The sequence below is a fragment of the Sander vitreus genome, chromosome 5, assembly GCF_031162955.1.
Source record: "Sander vitreus isolate 19-12246 chromosome 5, sanVit1, whole genome shotgun sequence".
NCBI lineage: Eukaryota > Metazoa > Chordata > Actinopteri > Perciformes > Percidae > Sander > Sander vitreus.
Genome location: NC_135859.1, coordinates 36,960,754 through 36,980,169, shown reverse-complemented (window position 1 = coordinate 36,980,169; position 19,416 = coordinate 36,960,754). Strand labels below are relative to the sequence as shown.

At 46.2% G+C, this 19,416-nt stretch overlaps 1 protein-coding gene across 1 annotated transcript in view; it reads left to right on the top strand.

The window, feature by feature from the left end:
* Positions 1-18,638, top strand: part of trpm6 (transient receptor potential cation channel, subfamily M, member 6) — a 37,921-nt gene extending 19,283 nt beyond the window's left edge. The window contains exons 12-26 of the mRNA XM_078249888.1: positions 1,784-2,225; positions 3,096-3,750; positions 6,446-6,543; positions 7,616-7,712; positions 9,656-9,702; positions 9,787-9,851; positions 10,820-10,845; positions 10,976-11,026; positions 11,755-11,820; positions 12,519-12,805; positions 13,459-13,541; positions 14,216-14,421; positions 14,548-14,599; positions 15,617-15,720; positions 18,309-18,638. Of these exons, the coding sequence (XP_078106014.1) occupies positions 1,784-2,225; positions 3,096-3,750; positions 6,446-6,543; positions 7,616-7,712; positions 9,656-9,702; positions 9,787-9,851; positions 10,820-10,845; positions 10,976-11,026; positions 11,755-11,820; positions 12,519-12,805; positions 13,459-13,541; positions 14,216-14,421; positions 14,548-14,599; positions 15,617-15,720; positions 18,309-18,379 (2,350 nt within the window). The 3' untranslated portion in view covers positions 18,380-18,638. The remainder of the gene's footprint in view (positions 1-1,783; positions 2,226-3,095; positions 3,751-6,445; positions 6,544-7,615; positions 7,713-9,655; positions 9,703-9,786; positions 9,852-10,819; positions 10,846-10,975; positions 11,027-11,754; positions 11,821-12,518; positions 12,806-13,458; positions 13,542-14,215; positions 14,422-14,547; positions 14,600-15,616; positions 15,721-18,308) is intronic.
* Positions 18,639-19,416: the final 778 nt, after the last annotated feature.

Below are 19,416 nucleotides of genomic sequence, written 5' to 3'. Positions count from 1 at the left end.
AACCGGTCCTTCAGTCCCAACGGGGGGTGATCTGCCCCGAGACTCTGGAACAAGTTACCCCCTGATATTCAGACGACTACAGATCTTTTTAGGTCTAAACTCAAAACCTAAATCTGTTTAGACTGGCTTTTAATACGTAGTAGTGGTGTGACAATCCCTCTTTTAATACGTAGTAGTGGTGTGACAATCCCTCTTTAATACGTAGTAGTGGTGTGACAATCCCTCTTTTAATACGTAGTAGTGGTGTGACAATCCCTCTCCTATTTCTACGTAACCTTTTCTGTTTTTAATGTTTCTATGTTTCATTCTGTCTATTGTATGATATGTTATATGTGTGTTTTAGTCTTGGTTTCTGATGTGAAGCACTTTGGATACCTGCTGGTTACTGTAAAGTGCTATTTAAATACATGTTGATTGATTGATTGATTGATTGATAAAAGCAGCTGTGTGCTGATATTTACTACCACCAGGGTAAAGAACCAGGGATGCACCGAATCCAGGATTCAGCTTCAGCTGAATATTGGGCTTTTTGACGGGGTTGGGTTTCTGCTGAATCCTACGCTTGCACTCCGCGCGCTACGCTGGTCGCCGTAATGACGGCGCCGTTGATTACAGGAAGGTGTTTACGTAGGTGGAGCTTCAATGCAGCAGGCTGAGAGGAAGTGGAAATGGAACTGGTGAGCAGAAAAAGTGTTGTTTGGCAGTACTTTCAGTCAAAAGAAGGCCATTCAAGTCCAGCTACATGTTCAATCTGCAATGCTGATTAGTCTGGTGGTGGCGAGGACCCTAAACAATACACAACATCACCGCTGTTACAACATCTGGTATGAAACATCTGGAAGAATACGAGCTGAGCATGAAGGAATCTACAGACAGCAGCCAGAATGCAGCAACTTCAGGTACGGCAAAGGAAGGACAGTCACTGTTTACTTCATTAATGTGTTGACTGTGTTCATGGACTGAGGACGGGACGAGGACTCAGCAGAACCTCAACCAGGGGGTTCAGGACTCAGCAGAACCTCAACCAGGGGATTCGGTAGTCAGCCAAACCCCAAAAAAATCTGGATTCGGTGCATCCCTAGAGAAAATCAATGCAAGTATCAGAACTAACTAAATGACTGATTACATGACTCAGATCTGTTGATGGTAGCTGGTCCCCAGTGGACTTCTTTAGCAAGTTTTGTCTTTAATTATCTTCTCTGGCTCAACAGATGGTAGAAATATATAACGTTATATGTATAAATAATGGTCCAAAATGTGAATGAAATTGCATTTTCTTTTCTTATTTAAAACATCCCATTTTCTTGAGGGAAGAACCTCTAAACCTTCACCAAATATGTTCACCGAAGTCTTCCACAAACCGAGGGAAGCACTACAGGGGTTGGAAATCCTAATAGACAAGGAAGGACAGTCACTGTTTACTTCATTAATGTGTTCACTGTGTTCATGGACTGAGGACGGGACGAGGATTCAGCAGAACCTCAACCAGGGGATTCAGGATTCAGCCGAACCCCAAAAATCTGGATTCAGTGCATCCCTAATAAGGAGACACTAATCTAACACAGGGCCAGACATGTTTAGTTTTGGTCGACATTAAGCCCATCCGTCTCTCTCTCTGTAGACACAGCTGAGAAGTCAAAATCACCATCAACCTGGGTGTTTTATTCTGAAATTTGTTTTATTTAGTAAAGTATCTGGCTGCACTGTGGTCTTCCTGTATGTGATAACTTTCCTGGCTGGACACATTCGCTTTTTTTGAGCAGTGTGATATTTGTGCCTCTAGAGCCGAGGAGATGGTGATGATGATGGGGGAAGTCTCCGAGAAAGTCCTCTTCATCCAGGACAGCCTGTCTGAGCTCGACTGTCAGCTTGGTCAACTCCAGGACCTGTCGGTGCTCGCTGTGGACACGCTCACTCTGCTCTCTGCCTCCGACAGCCTCCACCAGGCTCACCTGGCTCAGTGTCGGCCAATCACAGCGCCTTGCTGCGTCACTGCGTCTCACCGCGTCCTGCCGCACAGCTGGACGCTGCACAGAAGTGGAGCAGACTGTGACGGACTAGGTACGCGACGAGCGGTGGCCAAGGCGTGTAAAAGCACACCGCCGTCTTTGCTGAAGTGCTGCACGCCGGTGATGAGTAGACGGGCTTCCCAGGACGTCGGAGCCAGAGGGAGCAAGGGAGGAAGACAAGGACATGCTGAGGAAGGAGAGGAAGAAGCAAAGCAGGTACTAGGAACGGAAATCATGAGGATTTGAGTTTTATCAAATAATTGCTTAAAGCATTTAAACAAACTTTTACTTTCACCATCACCAACCCCACCAGACTCCATGTAAATAATCAGTACTTTTAGCGTGTATAGAGCCAGCATATCTCCACCAGACTCCATGTAAATAATCAGGACTTTTAGCATGTATAGAGCCAGCATATCTCCACCATGACTCAAATGGGTGAATTACAGGGATTATTTCAGCCAAAAGTCGTATAGAGCCCAGCATATCTGCATGCTGACTCCATGCTAAAAAATCTGATTTTTACGTGTATAGAGTCTAGTGATATCTGGCTCTATACACGCTAAAAATCCTGATTATTTACATGGAATCTGGTGGAAATATGCTGGCTCTATACACGCTAAAAGTCCTGATTATTTACATGGAGTCTGGTGGAAATATGCTGGCTCTATACACGCTAAAAGTCCTGATTATTTACATGGAGTCTGGTGGAGTTTGGTGATGGTGATTTCGGGGCTGTTTGATGTTAAACTAAAAGGATCTTCCTCTTTAACTAAAAGGTCTATCTCTGTAGGGATCCTTTCATAATGTTGTCAGACACTTAGAATAATAATCTGAGTCTGACAGCAGCAACAACACAATTTTTAGTGGACGAAAACTGATGGTGAACATTTTGCCCATTTCAAATACTGTTGTTCCTACCAGTCACTTAGACTCCAATGCATTGGAAAATAGGGTCCAGGTCGAAAAATACAGAAGTTACCCTTGAATACCTAACACTGTCAGCTGTATGACAGTAAAACTACCATATAATAAATGACTCACAGTTTTAAGTATTTTGCATAACAGGTTTTTTTCCCGCCCTAGGATTCACTGTCTGCTACGTTGGAGCATCCCAGTGAGAACTGTCCTGCAGTCTCCAGACCTGCGTCTCATGCTTTCCTCTCTCACTTTCACGTTTCAAGGGACCAGACGCCCTCTGAGTCGTGTGCGCCGTCCCGCTGTGGCTCCCCTCTGTCGCCCAGAGGCGTGGAGTCGCTGCATTACAAACACTGGACCTGGGACCCCTACCTGTATCCCAGCCAGGAGGAAACGTCCATGGAAGAGGAGGAAGAGGAGGAGGAAGAGCGAGAGGAGGAAGGGACACGTGAACAGCTGTCTGATGGACATTTTTCCAGAGCCTCGAGCGACGCCGCCCTTCTGTCCAACCCCCGAGACGTGTCTGAGGGTTTGGTGAATCCGGCCTTTTCTCAGGACGACGGCCGGCCGATTTCTCGGTCCAGGCCTTCCAGCCAATGGGGAAGGCCGGAGCCGAGGTCGCCCAGGTGGGCGCGTCTGTCCAGAGACCGTCCCCACGGCTACTGCCGGTCCCTGTCGTCCAGCGTGGAGAACATGGCATTCTCCGGGGCGCCGCTCAGTCCCACGAGGGGGTCGTTGTCTTCTCTTAACGAGCCAATGAACAGAGAGTCTGATGGGAGGAGTTTCAGGTTTGACACCTCGCTACGATGCAGCAAGAGCAGAGGTAACGCCCAACGTTTGTAATGCAGGGTTTTCCCCCTGTACACTGTCAGAAAAAGAGGTACAATACAGGTCCATTTTTGTTCCCTAAGTCAGTGTTTTTCAAATGGGGGTACGTGTCCCCCTAGGGGTACTTTGGAGGACTGCAGGGGATAGGTGTCCCCCTAGGGGTACTCTGGAGGACTGCAGGGGGTAAGTGTCCCCCTAGGGGTACTCTGGAGGACTGCAGGGGGTACGTGTCCCCCTAGGGGTACTCTGGAGGACTGCAGGGGGTAGGTGTCCCCCTAGGGGTACTCTGGAGGACTGCAGGGGGTACGTGTCCCCCTAGGGGTACTCTGGAGGACTGCAGGGGGTAGGTGTCCCCTAGGGGTACTCTGGAGGACTGCAGGGGGTACGTGTCCCCCTAGGGGTACTCTAGAGCAGTGGTTCTCAAGCTTTCTGTGTGTGTGGACCATTATTTGTAATCAAGAATTGTCGCGTACCACCTCATAATACACATAATAAAATATGTCTACACACAGTCCTACCTGAATTAATCTGCACCTCTTAATTAATACGCCTACTAGCACTACAACTATAACTGGTCATCTCATCAGTACAACAGGCTCGTTAAAAGAAGGTTTACTGCACACAACGGCTGCCACTTATTTTATTTAAGCCACTTCAGGGCTTTGTCGGAAAGCTCGGGGTATTCTGTGGCAACTTTCAGCCAAAAAGCAGGCAGGCATCTCTCAGGAAAGTACATTGCAGTACCTGCAGTACCCTCACGGACCACAGTTTGGGAATGACTGCTCTAGAGCACTGGTTCTCTAACGTTTTTCAATAATGTTTCCCCTTTTGAATGGTTTCTTTAAGCCAAGTACCCTCTGACCAGCGCTAATCATTTTCGGTAGAAAAATAATCAATGCAAGTATCAGAACTAACTAAATGACTGATTACATGACTCAGATCTGTTGATGGTAGCTGGTCCCCAGTGGACTTCTTTAGCAAATTTTGTCTTTAATTATCTTCTCTGGCTCAACAGATGGTAGAAATATATAACGTTATATGTATAAATAATGGTCCAAAATGTGAATGAAATTGCATTTTCTTTCCTTATTGAATAACGTCCCATTTTCTTGAGGGAAGAACCTCTAAACCTTCACCAAATATGTTCACCGAAGTCTTCCACAAACCGAGGGAAGCACTACAGGGGTTGGAAATCCTAATAGACAATTAGACAATAAGCATTAGCGCCACAGACCGTAAAAATAATGGGCCAAGCTTCCGGCTCTGTAATGACATTTTTTGGCTCTTTTTTCAGACGTGTTGACCTGTTTTTATAAATTTTTTGTGTCTTTTTTCAGTGTTTTTTTCCGCTTTTCAGATGTTTTTGTTGCATTTTTAAAGACATTTTTTGGCTCTTTTTCCGATGTTTTAATGTCTTTTTTTTTTAAATGTTTTTTTAGACATTTTTGTCGCTTTTTACATTGTTTCTTTTCTTTTCTTAGGCGAATTTGTCTGTTTTTTTACGCTTATTTCAGACGTTGTGGGTGCTTTTTTATGTTCTGTTGCTTTTTGAAGTTGTTTAGACTTTTTTTACGCATTTTAGATGTTTTTGTCGGGTTTTTAAACACATTTTTTGGCTCTTTTTCCGATGTTTTAATTTCCTTTTTTTAAAATGTTTTTTTAGACATTTTTGTTGCCCCCCCCCCGCTTTTTAGACGGGTTTTTTTTTAAGCTTATTTCAACGTTTTTGTCTCAATTTTCTAAGACAATAGAATAAGCATTAGCCGACCGGTTAGCAGACCGCTAACGTTAGACCCAGCAGCAGTAGGTCAGCGGACCGCTAACGTTAGACCCAGCAGCAGTGGGTCAGCAGACCGCTAACGTTAGACCCAGCAGCAGTGGGTCAGCAGACCGCTAACATTAGACCCAGCAGCAGTGGGTCAGTAACCGCTAACGTTAGACCCAGCAGCAGTGGGTCAGCAGACCGCTAACGTTAGACCCAGCAGCAGTGGGTTAGCAGACCGCTAACGTTAGACCCAGCAGCAGTGGGTCAGCCGACCGCTAACGTTAGACCCAGCAGCAGTGGGTCAGCGGACCGCTAACGTTAGACCCAGCAGCAGTGGGTCAGCAGACCGCTAACGTTAGACCCAGCAGCAGTGGGTCAGTGACCGCTAACATTAGACCCAGCAGCAGTGGGTCAGTGACCGCTAACATTAGACCCAGCAGCAGTGGGTCAGTGACCGCTAACGTTAGACCCAGCAGCAGTGGGTCAGCGGACCGCTAACGTTAGACCCAGCAGCAGTGGGTCAGCAGACCGCTAACGTTAGACCCAGCAGCAGTGGGTCAGTAGACCGCTAACATTAGACCCAGCAGCAGTGGGTCAGCAGACCGCTAACGTTAGACCCAGCAGCAGTGGGTCAGCAGACCGCTAACGTTAGACCCAGCAGCAGTGGGTCAGCAGACCGCTAACGTTAGACCCAGCAGCAGTGGGTCAGCAAACCGCTAACATTTTTTTACGTTCTGTTGCTTTTTGAAGTTGTTTAGGCTTTTGTCATAGTTTTTCGTTTCCTTTTTTTTAGGCGTTTTTGTCGCCTTTTTCAAAGTTTTTGTTTTCCCAGCTTTTCAGACGTTCTTTGGTGTACTGAATTTAGGTTTTCCGTGATCTTGCAGCTGTATTTTCTTCCAGAATAAGTGTGTTTTTGTTTCTGCAGAGTGGTCCAAGTCTTCTGACTTCACTCAGGCTGTAGACGGCCAAGGCAAAAACCATCACAGGAAGACGGTGAAGATCCAGGAGAGCAGCCCCTACACGGTGAGATTTCCTTCCTTCAGATGATTGAAATGTCTCCGTGATGGTTCAGTAATGCACCGACCCTTGCATGGATTCATACAACCCTGCTAGTAGTTTTTATAGTTTTATATTCTGTAGCTATGTTGGAAACCGTTCTCTCAATAATCCCACCATAGCAGGGGTCTTCAACGTTTTTTTAAGCCAAGCGAGAAATAGGCCATGTAGTTGCTGAATCTGTCTTCATTTCAGATCAACAAAGGTCAGATTATGAGAGGCTCTAGTCACGCTCACCCCGCTCGCCATTTCCGGGTGAGTCCCGACTGCCCTGTCTCTGACTGAGCATGTCAGGTCGGCCCAAATGAAGGCCGAGAGCTCCTCCAACGGACGACGGCACGAACACACCGACCAGACTCGAGTCACCGACCTCGCCAGATTGTCCAACGGCCGATTATCGGCCCGGTGTATAACTGCCTTTTGCCAAAGCATGGAGAACTTTGTAAAGAAACACGAACGCTACTGTGCTAATGCTAATGTGTTTGGAGCTTGAAACAAGCTAGCGCGGCCCGCTGATTAGCTTACAACGCTAGCTAGTATTCGGGGAAGAAAGACAGTAGCTCCCAAGACGGCGGCCGCCTGTAAACGAGAACGCGACTGTCTTTATAATCTATCTTTTTAATAAACTGTCTGTACACTTTCAAAGCTCTCAATGCTTGGGTTAACATGTAGGGACCCTCACTATGCTACCGTTGAAGTGTGGTGATATTTTGAGCCTTTTTAGAGGTATAAAATTGGGATTTACCAAGTGCCCCGAAAGCTAGCATTAGCATCTAACCACTGGTTTTGCGGGAGCTTGTTTAAAGCTAGAGACACATTAGGTTAGCATGAAAACATATCCCAGAGAACGGTCGACTGGGTACACACATGTTATTAACCCCTAGGTTCATTTTACGCCGGAATTGTCCTTTAACAGCGAAGAATTGGATCACTGCTACAAAATGGTGAACATACTTTATAGGGAACTATTTGCGTGCTAGGGAACGGTTTCTAACACAGCTAGTGACCTCTTCTGTCTTTTTGTTTCTGTGTAAAACAGACGCAGTCCCATCTGTCTGACGGCTACTGTAGACGGCGCCGGAGACTCAGAGGAGAATCTGCATGTTGGTCGGCTTCAACCAGCCTCAGTCAGCTCAGTAAGGACACACAGTCCCGTTTACAGTTTTAGGGGCGGACATTATCTAACGGTGAGGGGTTAGGGACAGCAATTCATAAAGGGGACACAAGTAAGAAAGCCAGTATTGTACCTTTATAGGGTATGTTTACTATCCTAGAAATCTAGACGCAGCCTAGCGGCAGCAAATGTATTTTGCAGCCAGGGGGTCTAGCAACTCTCCGTTGGCTTGCGAGCTGGAAAAACCAAACTCAAACCCGGGCCAATCACATTGTGTATAGAGTCGGTGGGCGGGGCTTATGGCTGCTGCTGCTGGCGAACAGCGGTCTTTGGAATCGGCTTTGGCCGCGAATCTGGAAGACTTGGAGTTCAGCTTTTCTTTGAGAAAAGAACAAAGAACGGCACTGAAGTCATTCTTAAAAAAGGAAGATGTGTTCGCAGTTTGAAGTTGAATCTATGAACTAGCGTTGCTCTGATTGGTTGTAGAGCTGTCCTATTGCGTGTAGAGGGAATCAGAAAGACAACCGTTGATCCCACCCCTCAGATTGAGCCCAGCCAATGGGGAGTTCCCAGACCCAACATCTGGATGTGGGGCTGGCTTGTCAGGCTATATGTTTACAGCATGGAAATAAAATGGACAGAAAGGCCATTGAACTGTTTCCCGTGGTCATTTGATTGGTACACAACTAAATGGTGTTAGTTGTTAGTTGTCACAGTGACAGCAGCAGTGGGTCAGCAGACCGCTAACGTTAGACCCAGCGGCAGTGGGTCAGCAGACCGCTAACGTTAGACCCAGCAGCAGTGGGTCAGCGGACATGCGTTAGACCCAGCAGCAGTGGGTCGGTGACACGTCGTTAGACCCAGCAGCAGTGGGTCAGTGACCGCTAACGTTAGACCCAGCGGCAGTGGGTCAGCGGACCGCTAACGTCCCAGCGCAGGGGGCCCAGCAGCAGTGGGCCAGCGCAGTGGGTCAGTGACCGCTAACGTTAGACCCAGCAGCAGTGGGTCAGTGACCGCTAACGTTAGACCCAGCAGCAGTGGGTCAGTGACCGCTAACGTTAGACCCAGCAGCAGTGGGTCAGTGGCCCGCTAACGTTAGACTCAGCGGCAGTGGGTCAGCGGACCGCTAACGTTAGACCCAGCAGCAGTGGGTCAGCAAACCGCTAACGTTAGACCCAGCAGCAGTGGGTCAGTGACCGCTAACATTAGACCCAGCAGCAGTGGGTCAGTGACCGCTAACGTTAGACCCAGCAGCATGGGTCAGTGACCGCTAACGTTAGACCCAGCAGCAGTGGGTCAGTGACCGCTAACGTTAGACTCAGCGGCAGTGGGTCAGTGACCGCTAACGTTAGACCCAGCGGCAGTGGGTCAGTGACCGCTAACATTAGACCCAGCAGCAGTGGGTCAGTGACCGCTAACGTTAGACTCAGCGGCAGTGGGTCAGTGGACCGCTAACGTTAGACCCAGCGGCAGTGGGTCAGTGACCGCTAACGTTAGACTCAGCGGCAGTGGGTCAGCAGACCGCTAACGTTAGACCCAGCAGCAGTGGGTCAGTGACCGCTAACATTAGACCCAGCAGCAGTGGGTCAGCAGACCGCTAACGTTAGACCCAGCAGCAGTGGGTCAGTGGCCCGCTAACGTTAGACCCAGCAGCAGTGGGTCAGTGACCGCTAACGTTAGACCCAGTGGCAGTGGGTCAGCAGACCGCTAACGTTAGACCCAGTGGCAGTGGGTCAGCAGACCGCTAACGTTAGACCCAGCGGCAGTGGGTCAGTGACCGCTAACGTTAGACCCAGCAGCAGTGGGTCAGCAGACCGCTAACGTTAGTATTTCCCATTGAACCTGAACGCACCGTGGCACCGTGGCCTCTCTGAATCAACCCAGCGTAGAAATAAAAAGACAGTGACCTGTAACTTTTGTTTTTAAACATTTGAATAAAAAATAAAAATATCAATACTGTTTCAGATTTTGAACCGATGGATTTGCTGCAGAAGCAAGTGTTTTCCCATCAGGTAAATCTGCAGTAACCATGGAAACATTACTAAAATAAGATGTGCGTAGAGTGTATAACGTGTTCTCTTTAAACGTGTCTGCAGGACGTTTGGAGCCCGACTCACTCAGCGTGGAACAGCTGGGCCAGACCCATGAGCCGCCGGTCCTCGTAAGTCCGACGCGTTCACGTTTACGTTGTTTCACACGTGAACACACATCGAAGAAATATGACTTATTTATTATTATAGCACCTCTAATACACGCATGCAGCCTGTGGCTTTTTTTCAACGCTTTTCGGGGGGGGGGGGGGTTTCAACATTTTGGGGTTTTTTTCAACGTTTTGGTTTTTTTTTCCAACGTTTTGGCTTGTTTTTTAAACGTTTTCGGGGGGGGGGGGTTTCAACATTTTTGGTTTTTTTTCAACGTCTTTTTATTTTTTCAACATTTTGGGTTTTTTTTTCAACGTTTTATTTTTTTTTAAATGTTTTCTGGGGGTTTCAACATTTTTGGTTTTTTCAACGTCTTTTTATTTTTTCAACATTTTGGGTTTTTTCAATATTATTGTTGCTTTTTTTCAACTTTTTTTTCTTTTTTTTTACTTTTTTGGGTTTATTTTCAACGTTTCTTTTTTCAAAGTTTTTTTTTTTTCAACGTTTTTTTTTTTTTTTTTTTTTTTTTTAAACGTTTTCGGGGGGGGTGTTTCAACATTTTGGGTTTTTTTTCAACGTTTTGGTTTTTTTTTCAACGTTTTGGGTTTTTTTCAACGTTTTTTTACTTTTTTTCAAAGTTTTTTCTTTTTTTCAACATTTTGGGTTTTTTCAATATTATTTTTGCTTTTAACTTTTTTTTATTTTTTTGGGTTATTTTTCAAAAAAAAAATTTTTATTTATGTTTTACTTTTTTTTTTTTTTTTTTTTTTTTTTTTTTTTTTTTTTTTTTTGTTTTTTTGAAACGTTTTTTTTTTTCAACGTTTTGGTTTTTTTTTCAACGTTTTTGTTACCTTCCCGTTGTTTTATACAGAGGAAGATGAAGATTCTTTGCCTGGCTAGTTTTTGTAATTATGGAAATGTGAATTGTTAGCATATTAACATATAATAATGTAATAATTACATCCACTCTTTCTCTTTATGACTGCAGTTTGCAGAGTGGGATCGCCCCTGAAGGTATTTCTCAGCGTACAGTTTGGATACATTTCCTAATGAAATATATTAATATGTTAATGAAGTTATTGTGTTAATTATTGTGAGATGTACTGTTACTGTATTTTGATTTTCCTTCGTTGTTTGTCTGCAGCGAAGAGCTCCTCATTCCAGTCCACCGACAATTTGTATCCGCACTATTCAGGTATTAAGAAAGTGATTAAAAAATGAAATTTGGTGTCTGACAACATTATGAAAGGATCCCTACAGAGATAGACCTTTTAGTTAAAGAGGAAGATCCTTTTGGTTTAACATGAAACAGCCCCGAAATCACCATCACCAAACTACACCAGACTCCATGTAAATAATCAGGACTTTTAGCGTGTATAGAACCAGCATATCTCCACCAGACTCCATGTAAATAATCAGGACTTTTAGCGTGTATAGAGCCAGCATATCTCCACATGTAAATGGGTGAATTAAGGGTTTATTTCAACCAAACCAGAGTGGTGATTGTTGGAACAGTGGAAAGATGAACCAAGACGGCTTTTGATAGTTTGATTTAGTTTCTGTCCACTTTGAATGAAGTGTGTTTTACGATGATAAAAGTCCTGATTATTTACATGGAGTCTGGTGTAGTTTGGTGATGGTGATTTCGGGGCTGTTTCATGTTAAACTAAAAGGATCTTCCTCTTTAACTAAAAGGTCTATCTCTGTAGGGATCCTTTCATAATGTTGTCAGACACTTAGAATAATAATCTGAGTCTGTCAGCAGCAACAACAGAACTTTTAGTGGACGCTGACTGGACGGTTTAACGTTACATTGCAGCTTGTTTTTTCTGTGTGTGTGTGTGTGTGTGTGTGTGTGTGTGTGTGTGTGTGTGTGTGTGTGTGTGTGTGTGTGTGTGTGTGTGTGTGTGTGTGTGTTGACAGCGATGGAGAGAAACAATCTGATGCGACTGGCTCACACCATTCCCTTCACTCCAGTCTCCTTTCTGGGTAAAATTTTAGTGTTTGGTGCATCAGCGTCATTTACAATGGGGGGGTTAAATCCCCCAAAATAATCCATTCTGGACTCTTTATGAAGTTTTTGCTGCTTTTTTCAATGTTTTGGCTTTTTTTCAAAGTTTTGGCTGCTTTTTTTCAATGTTTTCGTTGCTTTTTTCAATGTTTTTGTTGCTTTTTTCAATGTTTTCGTTGCTTTTTTCAGTGTTTTGGCTGCTTTTTTCGAGGTTTTGTCTGCTTTTGTCGAGGTTTTCGTTGCTTTTTTTCAATGTTTTGGCTTCTTTTTTCCAGTGTTTTGGCTTCTTTTTTCCAGTGTTTTGGCTTCTTTTTTTCAGTGTTTTGGCTTCTTTTTTTCAGTGTTTTGGCTTCTTTTTTCAGTGTTTTGGCTTCTTTTTTCGAGGTTTTCGTTGCTTTTTTCAATGTTTTGGCTGCTTTTGTCAGTGTTTTGGCTGCTTTCTTCAAGGTTTTCGTTGCTTTTTACTGTTTTTTTTTGCTTTTTTCAAAAAATTTTGCTGCTTTTTTATTGATTATGTTGTTTTTTCGGAATGTTTCGTTTTTTCGGAATGAGTTTTTGTCTCTTTTCTCAATCCATGTGGACGTGCAAAATCTTTTCCGCACTTTTTCCTGCTTATCTTGACGTTTTTGTATCTGTGTGAATAGTTCACAGCGCCCGCTGTGTTGTTTCTCTGCAGGAGGAGAGGAGGTCAGCATCTACTCGATGGAGGAAGTTCCGTCTGAATCCAGCACGGTACCAGCGTGGTCGTCCCGCGGCCTGTCCGCCATGCTGCAGCCGCTTTCCAGCGAGGAGGGGTCTCTGGACGGGGGGCTGCGGCGGGGCTGCAGGGTGCTGTGTACCTGGGCAGAACGCGACGTGCTCAGACCCGGCCTGGTGTACATGGTCAAAGCCTTCAGGCCTGAGGTGGTTCGGGCCTGGCAGAGGTACTTCCATGGTAGCACGGCGCTGCAGCTGTGTTTAAGGGTAAGTGTACCAAGAAGTAAAATGCACACAGACTCAGATTATTATTCTAAGTGTCTGACAACATTATGAAAGGATCCCTACAGAGATAGACCTTTTAGTTAAAGAGGAAGATCCTTTTAGTTTAACATGAAACAGCCCCGAAATCACCATCACCAAACTACACCAGACTCCATGTAAATAATCAGGACTTTAATCATCGTAAAACACACTTCATTCAAAGTGGACAGAAACTAAATAAAACTATCAAAAGCCGTCTTGGTTCATCTTTCCACTGTTCCAACAATCACCACTCTGGTTTGGTTGAAATAAACCCTTAATTCACCCATTTACACGTGGAGATATGCTGGCTCTATACACGCTAAAAGTCCTGATTATTTACATGGAGTCTGGTGGAAATATGCTGGCTCTATACACGCTAAAAGTCCTGATTATTTACATGGAGTCTGGTGGAAATATGCTGCTCTATACACGCTAAAAGTCCTGATTATTTACATGGAGTCTGGTGGAGTTTGGTGATGGTGATTTCGGGGCTGTTTCATGTTAAACTAAAAGTAAAAACAGAACTTTTAGTGGACCCTAACGGACAAAAGGTGGAAGAAAATATGGAATTACACTTTAACTTTATGATCATCGTCTGTTTGTCCTCCCTGAAGGAGATCCAGCAGCAGAGAGCAGCTCAGAAGATGATGAAAGTGTTCAACGAGGTCAAACCTGGTGATATGCACCACTCACCAAGGTGTGTGTGTGTGTGTGTGTGTGTGTGTGTGTGTGTGTGTGTCTGTGTGTGTGTGTGTGTGCCTCTGTCTGTGTCTCTGTCTGTGTGTGCGCATGCATGCGTGCGTGCGTGTGTGTGTGTGTCTGTGCGTGCATGCGTGCGTGCGTGCGTGTGTGTGTGTGTGTGTGTGTGTGTGTGCGCATGCGTGCGTGCGTGTGTGTGTGTGTGCCTATGTGTGTGTGTGCGTGCGTGTGTGTGTGTCTGTGTGTGTGTGTGTGTGTCTGAGTGTGTGTGTGTGTGTGTGTGTGTGCCTATGTCTGTGTGTGCGTGCGTGTGTGTGTGTGTGTGTGTGTGTGTGTGTGTGTGTGTGTGTGTGTGTGTGTGTGTGTGCCTATGTCTGTGCGTGCGTGCGTGCGTGCGTGCGTGTGTGTGTGTGTGTGTGTGTGTGTGTGTGTGTGTGTGTGTGTGTGTGTGTGTGTGTGTGTGTGTGTGTGTGTGTGTGTGTCTGTGTGTGTGTGTGTGTGTGTGTGTGTGTGTGTGTGTGTGTGTGTGTCTGTGTGTGTGTGTGTCTGTGTGTGTGTCTGTGTGTGTGTGTGTCTGTGTGTGTGTCTGTGTGTCTGTGTGTGTGTCTGTGTGTGTGTGTGTGTGTGTGTGTCTGAGTGTGTGTGTGTGTATTAATTCTCCCCCCCCACCAGGTTTCTGGATGTAGCTCTGGTCCTCTGGCATTCCAACGGCCAGTGGCTGACCATTGAGAGGAACATGACCGGCGACTTCAGGAAGTACAACAACAACAATGGAGAGGAGATCGCCCCCTGCTGTTCCCTGGAGGAAACGCTGCTGGCCTTCACCCACTGGACCTACGAGTACTCGGGCAGAGAGCTGCTGGTGCTCGATATACAAGGTGTGCAGCGTTGGGAAGCCTGCTTTTGAATACAGCTGCGAGATTAATGTGTTTGAGTCACCCTTTTGAGACACAAGCGAGACAAACGTGAATATTTCTCGTTTCTTTCTGTTCTTCTGTTGACAGGAGTGGGAGAGGAGCTGACCGATCCAACAGTCATCACAGCAGACGATCAAAGGTAACACACGTACACACACACACACACACACACACACACACACACACACACACACACGCACGCAGACACACACACACATGCACGCATGCACGCACACACAACGGCACACACACATACACACACACACACACACACACACACACACACACACACACACACATACACACACACACACATACACACACACACACACACACACACACACACACACACACACACACACATACACACACACACACACACACACACACACACACACACACACACACACACACACACACACACACACACACACACACACACACACACACACACACACACACATACACACACACACACACACACACACACACACACACACACACACACACACACACACACACACGCACGCAGCACACACACACACACACACGCACACACACACACAGCAGCACACACACACACAGCACACACACACACACAGCACGCACACACACACACACACACACACATACACACACACACACACACACACACACACATACACACACACACACACACACACACACACACACACGCACACACACACACACACACACACACACACACACACACACACACACACACACACACACACACACACGCACGCACACACACACTACAGACACACACACACACACACACACACACACACACACACACACACACACACACACACACACACACACACACACACAGTTACACACACACACAGACACACACACACACACACACACACACACACACACACACACACACACACACACACACACACACACACACACACACACACACACACACACACACACACACACAGTTACACATACACACACACACACACCAACTTGATCTCCAACTATTCCTATAATCAGCTTGTTAAATGTGAACATGTTCTAGTTTAGGAACAACTCATCCGTCATCTAGAACATGAAAACAATCCTCATAGTTGCAGCCCTGAAACAGATCAAACTTTCTCTGACCGTGTTGTCGTGGTAACAGGGGGGAGATGCTCTTCGGTCCAGATAACCTCGGAGATGCAGCCGTCAGCGGATTCCTGCAGAACCACTGCTGCAGCACCTGCTGCCACCGACTCGGCCTCACAGGTCAGACATGTTGACCTGTATGTGATGGAGAGAGAGAGAGGGAGAGAGAGCAAGGAGAGAGAGAGAGAGGGAGAGAGAGAGACCTGTCTATCTATCCATCCATCTATGTATCTATAGATGTGTGTGTGTGTCTCTGTCTGTGTCTCTGTGTGTCTTTGTGTGTGTGCGTTTGTGTGTATCTCTGTGTGTGTGTCTCTGTCTGTGTGTGTGTGTGTCTGTGTCTCTGTGTGCGTCTCTGTGTGTGTGTCTCTGTCTGTGTCTCTGTGTGTCTGTGTGTGTGTGCGTCTGTGTGTATCTCTGTGCGTGTGTGTTTTTCTGTGTCTCTGTCTGTGTGTGTGTCTGTCTGTGTCTCTGTGTGTGTGCGTCTGTGTCTCTGTGTGCGTCTCTGTGTGTGTGCGTCTGTGTGTGTCTTTCTGTGTCTCTGTGCGTGTGTGTGTCTGTGTGTGTGCTGCCTGTGTCTCTGTGTGTATCTCTGTGCGTGTGTGTTTTTCTGTGTCTCTGTGTGTGTGTGTGTCTGTCTGTGTCTCTGTGTGTGTGCGTCTGTGTCTCTGTGTGCGTCTCTGTGTGTGTGCGTCTGTGTGTGTGTCTCCACCCACGTGTGCATATATTGGTATGTCACCTCTGTGTCGTCACTCTTGAGGCCTCCATTGGCTCCGAGATGAATCCCCCCCCCGCCAACAACACGCCGTTACAGCCAGCTCGTTAAGGCGCCAGTGATCCGTTAACGGCTCAAACAACGGGCGCCGTTGGAGGCGGGGGGGGCGGGCCCAGCCTCCTTCGCCTTTGATTACACATTAATCACGTCTTTGTGCTGCTGAGACATTAGCTTTGATTAGCTATTAATTAACGTCTCTGGGTGGGCGCCGTGCGTACTGGCGTCTGGAGGATTACAAACAAACAAACACTCAGACGCTCTCGTTTGATATTTCAAAGGTGTGCTCTACGTTTCCTCTTCCTCTTCTTGTGTCCTCTCCAAGATTTTTCTCCCAACAAATCAAACCAAATTATTCATGCGGGATGCGCGGACGTCCTCCCAGGCCTGTCAGGATTCTCTTTCTTGTGGTAATGACTGTTATCGGGGCGCTAACCGGTGGTGTAAAGTAACTAAGTATATGTACTCCATTACTGTACTTTTAAGTCCAAACGTTGAGGTACTTGTACTTTACTTGAGTCTTTTCTTTTCATGCCATTTTCTCCTTCTACTCCACTACATTCATCTGTTACAGCTTTAGTTACTAGTTACTTTAGTTATTCCACTACATTCATCTGTTCCAGCTTTAGTTACTAGTTACTTTAGTTACTAGTTACTTTAGTTACTCCGCTACATTCATCTGTTGCAGCTTTAGTTACTAGTTACTTTAGTTACTAGTTACTTTAGTTACTAGTTACTTTAGTTACTCCGCTACATTCATCTGTTGCAGCTTTAGTTACTAGTTACTTTAGTTACTCCACTACATTCGTCTGTTCCAGCTTTAGTTACTAGTTACTTTAGTTACTCCACTACATTCATCTGTTCCAGCTTTAGTTACTAGTTACTTTAGTTACTCCACTACATTCGTCTGTTCCAGCTTTAGTTACTAGTTACTTTAGTTACTCCGCTACATTCATCTGTTCCAGCTTTAGTTACTAGTTACTTTAGTTACTCCTCTACATTCATCTGTTCCAGCTTTAGTTACTAGTTACTTTAGTTACTTTACAGATTAAGATTACTGCTCACAGAACACATGTAGTTTATACAATATGAATCTTTTATTCTGAAGTAAACTAGCCAACGATATAACAGACTACAAGTCCAGCTGGACGACATACAGGAAGGAAAGAGAGAGACAGCAAGGAAAGAGAGAGACAGCAAGGAAAGAGAGAGACAGAAAGGAAAGAGAGAGACAGCAAGGAAAGAGAGAGACAGAAAGGAAAGAGAGAGACAGAAAGGAAAGAGAGAGACAGCAAAGGAAAGAGAGACAGAAAGAGAGAGACAGAAAGAGAGAGACAGAAAGGAAAGAGAGAGACAGAAAGGAAAGAGAGACAGAAAGGAAAGAGAGAGACAGAAAGGAAAGAGAGAGACAGAAAGGAAAGAGAGAGACAGAAAGGAAAGAGAGAGACAGAAAGGAAAGAGAGACAGAAAGGAAAGAGAGAGACAGAAAGGAAAGAGAGACAGAAAGAGAGAGACAGCAAGGAAAGAGAGAGACAGAAAGGAAAGAGAGAGACAGAAAGGAGAGAGAGACAGAAAGGAAAGAGAGAGACAGAAAGAGAGAGACAGAAAGAGAGAGACAGAAAGGAAAGAGAGACAGAAAGGAAAGAGAAACAGAAAGAGAGAGACAGAAAGGAACGAGACATTTTTAATGCACTACTTGTACTTGTAGCACAGTATTTGTACCGTGTGTATTAGTACGTGTAGCAGAGTATTTGTACTGTGTGTATTAGTACGTGTAGCAGAGTATTTGTACCGTGTGTATTAGTACTTGTAGCACAGTATTTGTACCGTGTGTATTAGTACGTGTAGCAGAGTATTTGTACCGTGTGGTATTAGTACTTGTAGCAGAGTATTTGTACCGTGTGTATTAGTACTTGTACTGTTTGTGTTGTTGCAGATTTGAGGATGTGTTGGGACAGCAGCGAGGCCGAGTCCACGTCAGGGACAGAAGAACAAGAGGACGAGTAAATACCAGGATGTAACCTTTGACCCAGGAAGTAGGGAAAGAAAGACACGTGCATTTTTACTGACACCAAACACTGCCACGTGCACTCAGACACCAAACACCGCCACGTGCACTCAGAGCCCAAACACCACCACGTGCACTCAGACACCAAACACCGCCACGTGCACTCAGACACCAAACACCGCCACGTGCACTCAGAGCCCAAACACCACCACGTGCACTCAGACACCAAACACCGCCACGTGCACTCAGACACCAAACACCACCACGTGCACTCAGACACCAAACACCGCCACGTGCACTCAGGCACCAATCACCGCCACGTGTACTCAGACACCAAACACCGCCACGTGCACTCAGACACCAAACACCGCCACGTGCACTCAGACACCAAACACCGCCACGTGCACTCAGAGCCCAAACACCGCCACGTGCACTCAGACACCAAACACCACCAAACACCACCACGTGCACTCAGACACCAAACACCGCCACGTGCACTCAGACACCAAACACCGCCACGTGCACTCAGAGCCCAAACACCGCCACGTGCACTCAGACACCAAACACCGCCACGTGCACTCAGACACCAAACACCACCACGTGCACTCAGACACCAAACACCGCCACGTGCACTCAGAGCCCAAACACCACCAAACACCACCACGTGCACTCAGAGCCCAAACACCGCCACGTGCACTCAGAGCCCAAACACCGCCACGTGCACTCAGAGCCCAAACACCACCACGTGCACTCAGACACCAAACACCGCCACGTGCACTCAGAGCCCAAACACCGCCACGTGCACTCAGAGCCCAAACACCGCCACGTGCACTCAGAGCCCAAACACCACCACGTGCACTCAGAGCCCAAACACCGCCACGTGCACTCAGACACCAAACACCGCCACGTGCACTCAGAGCCCAAACACCGCCACGTGCACTCAGAGCCCAAACACCGCAACGTGCACTCAGACACCAAACACTGCCACGTGCACTCAGGCACCAAACACTGCCACGTGCACTCAGACACCAAACAC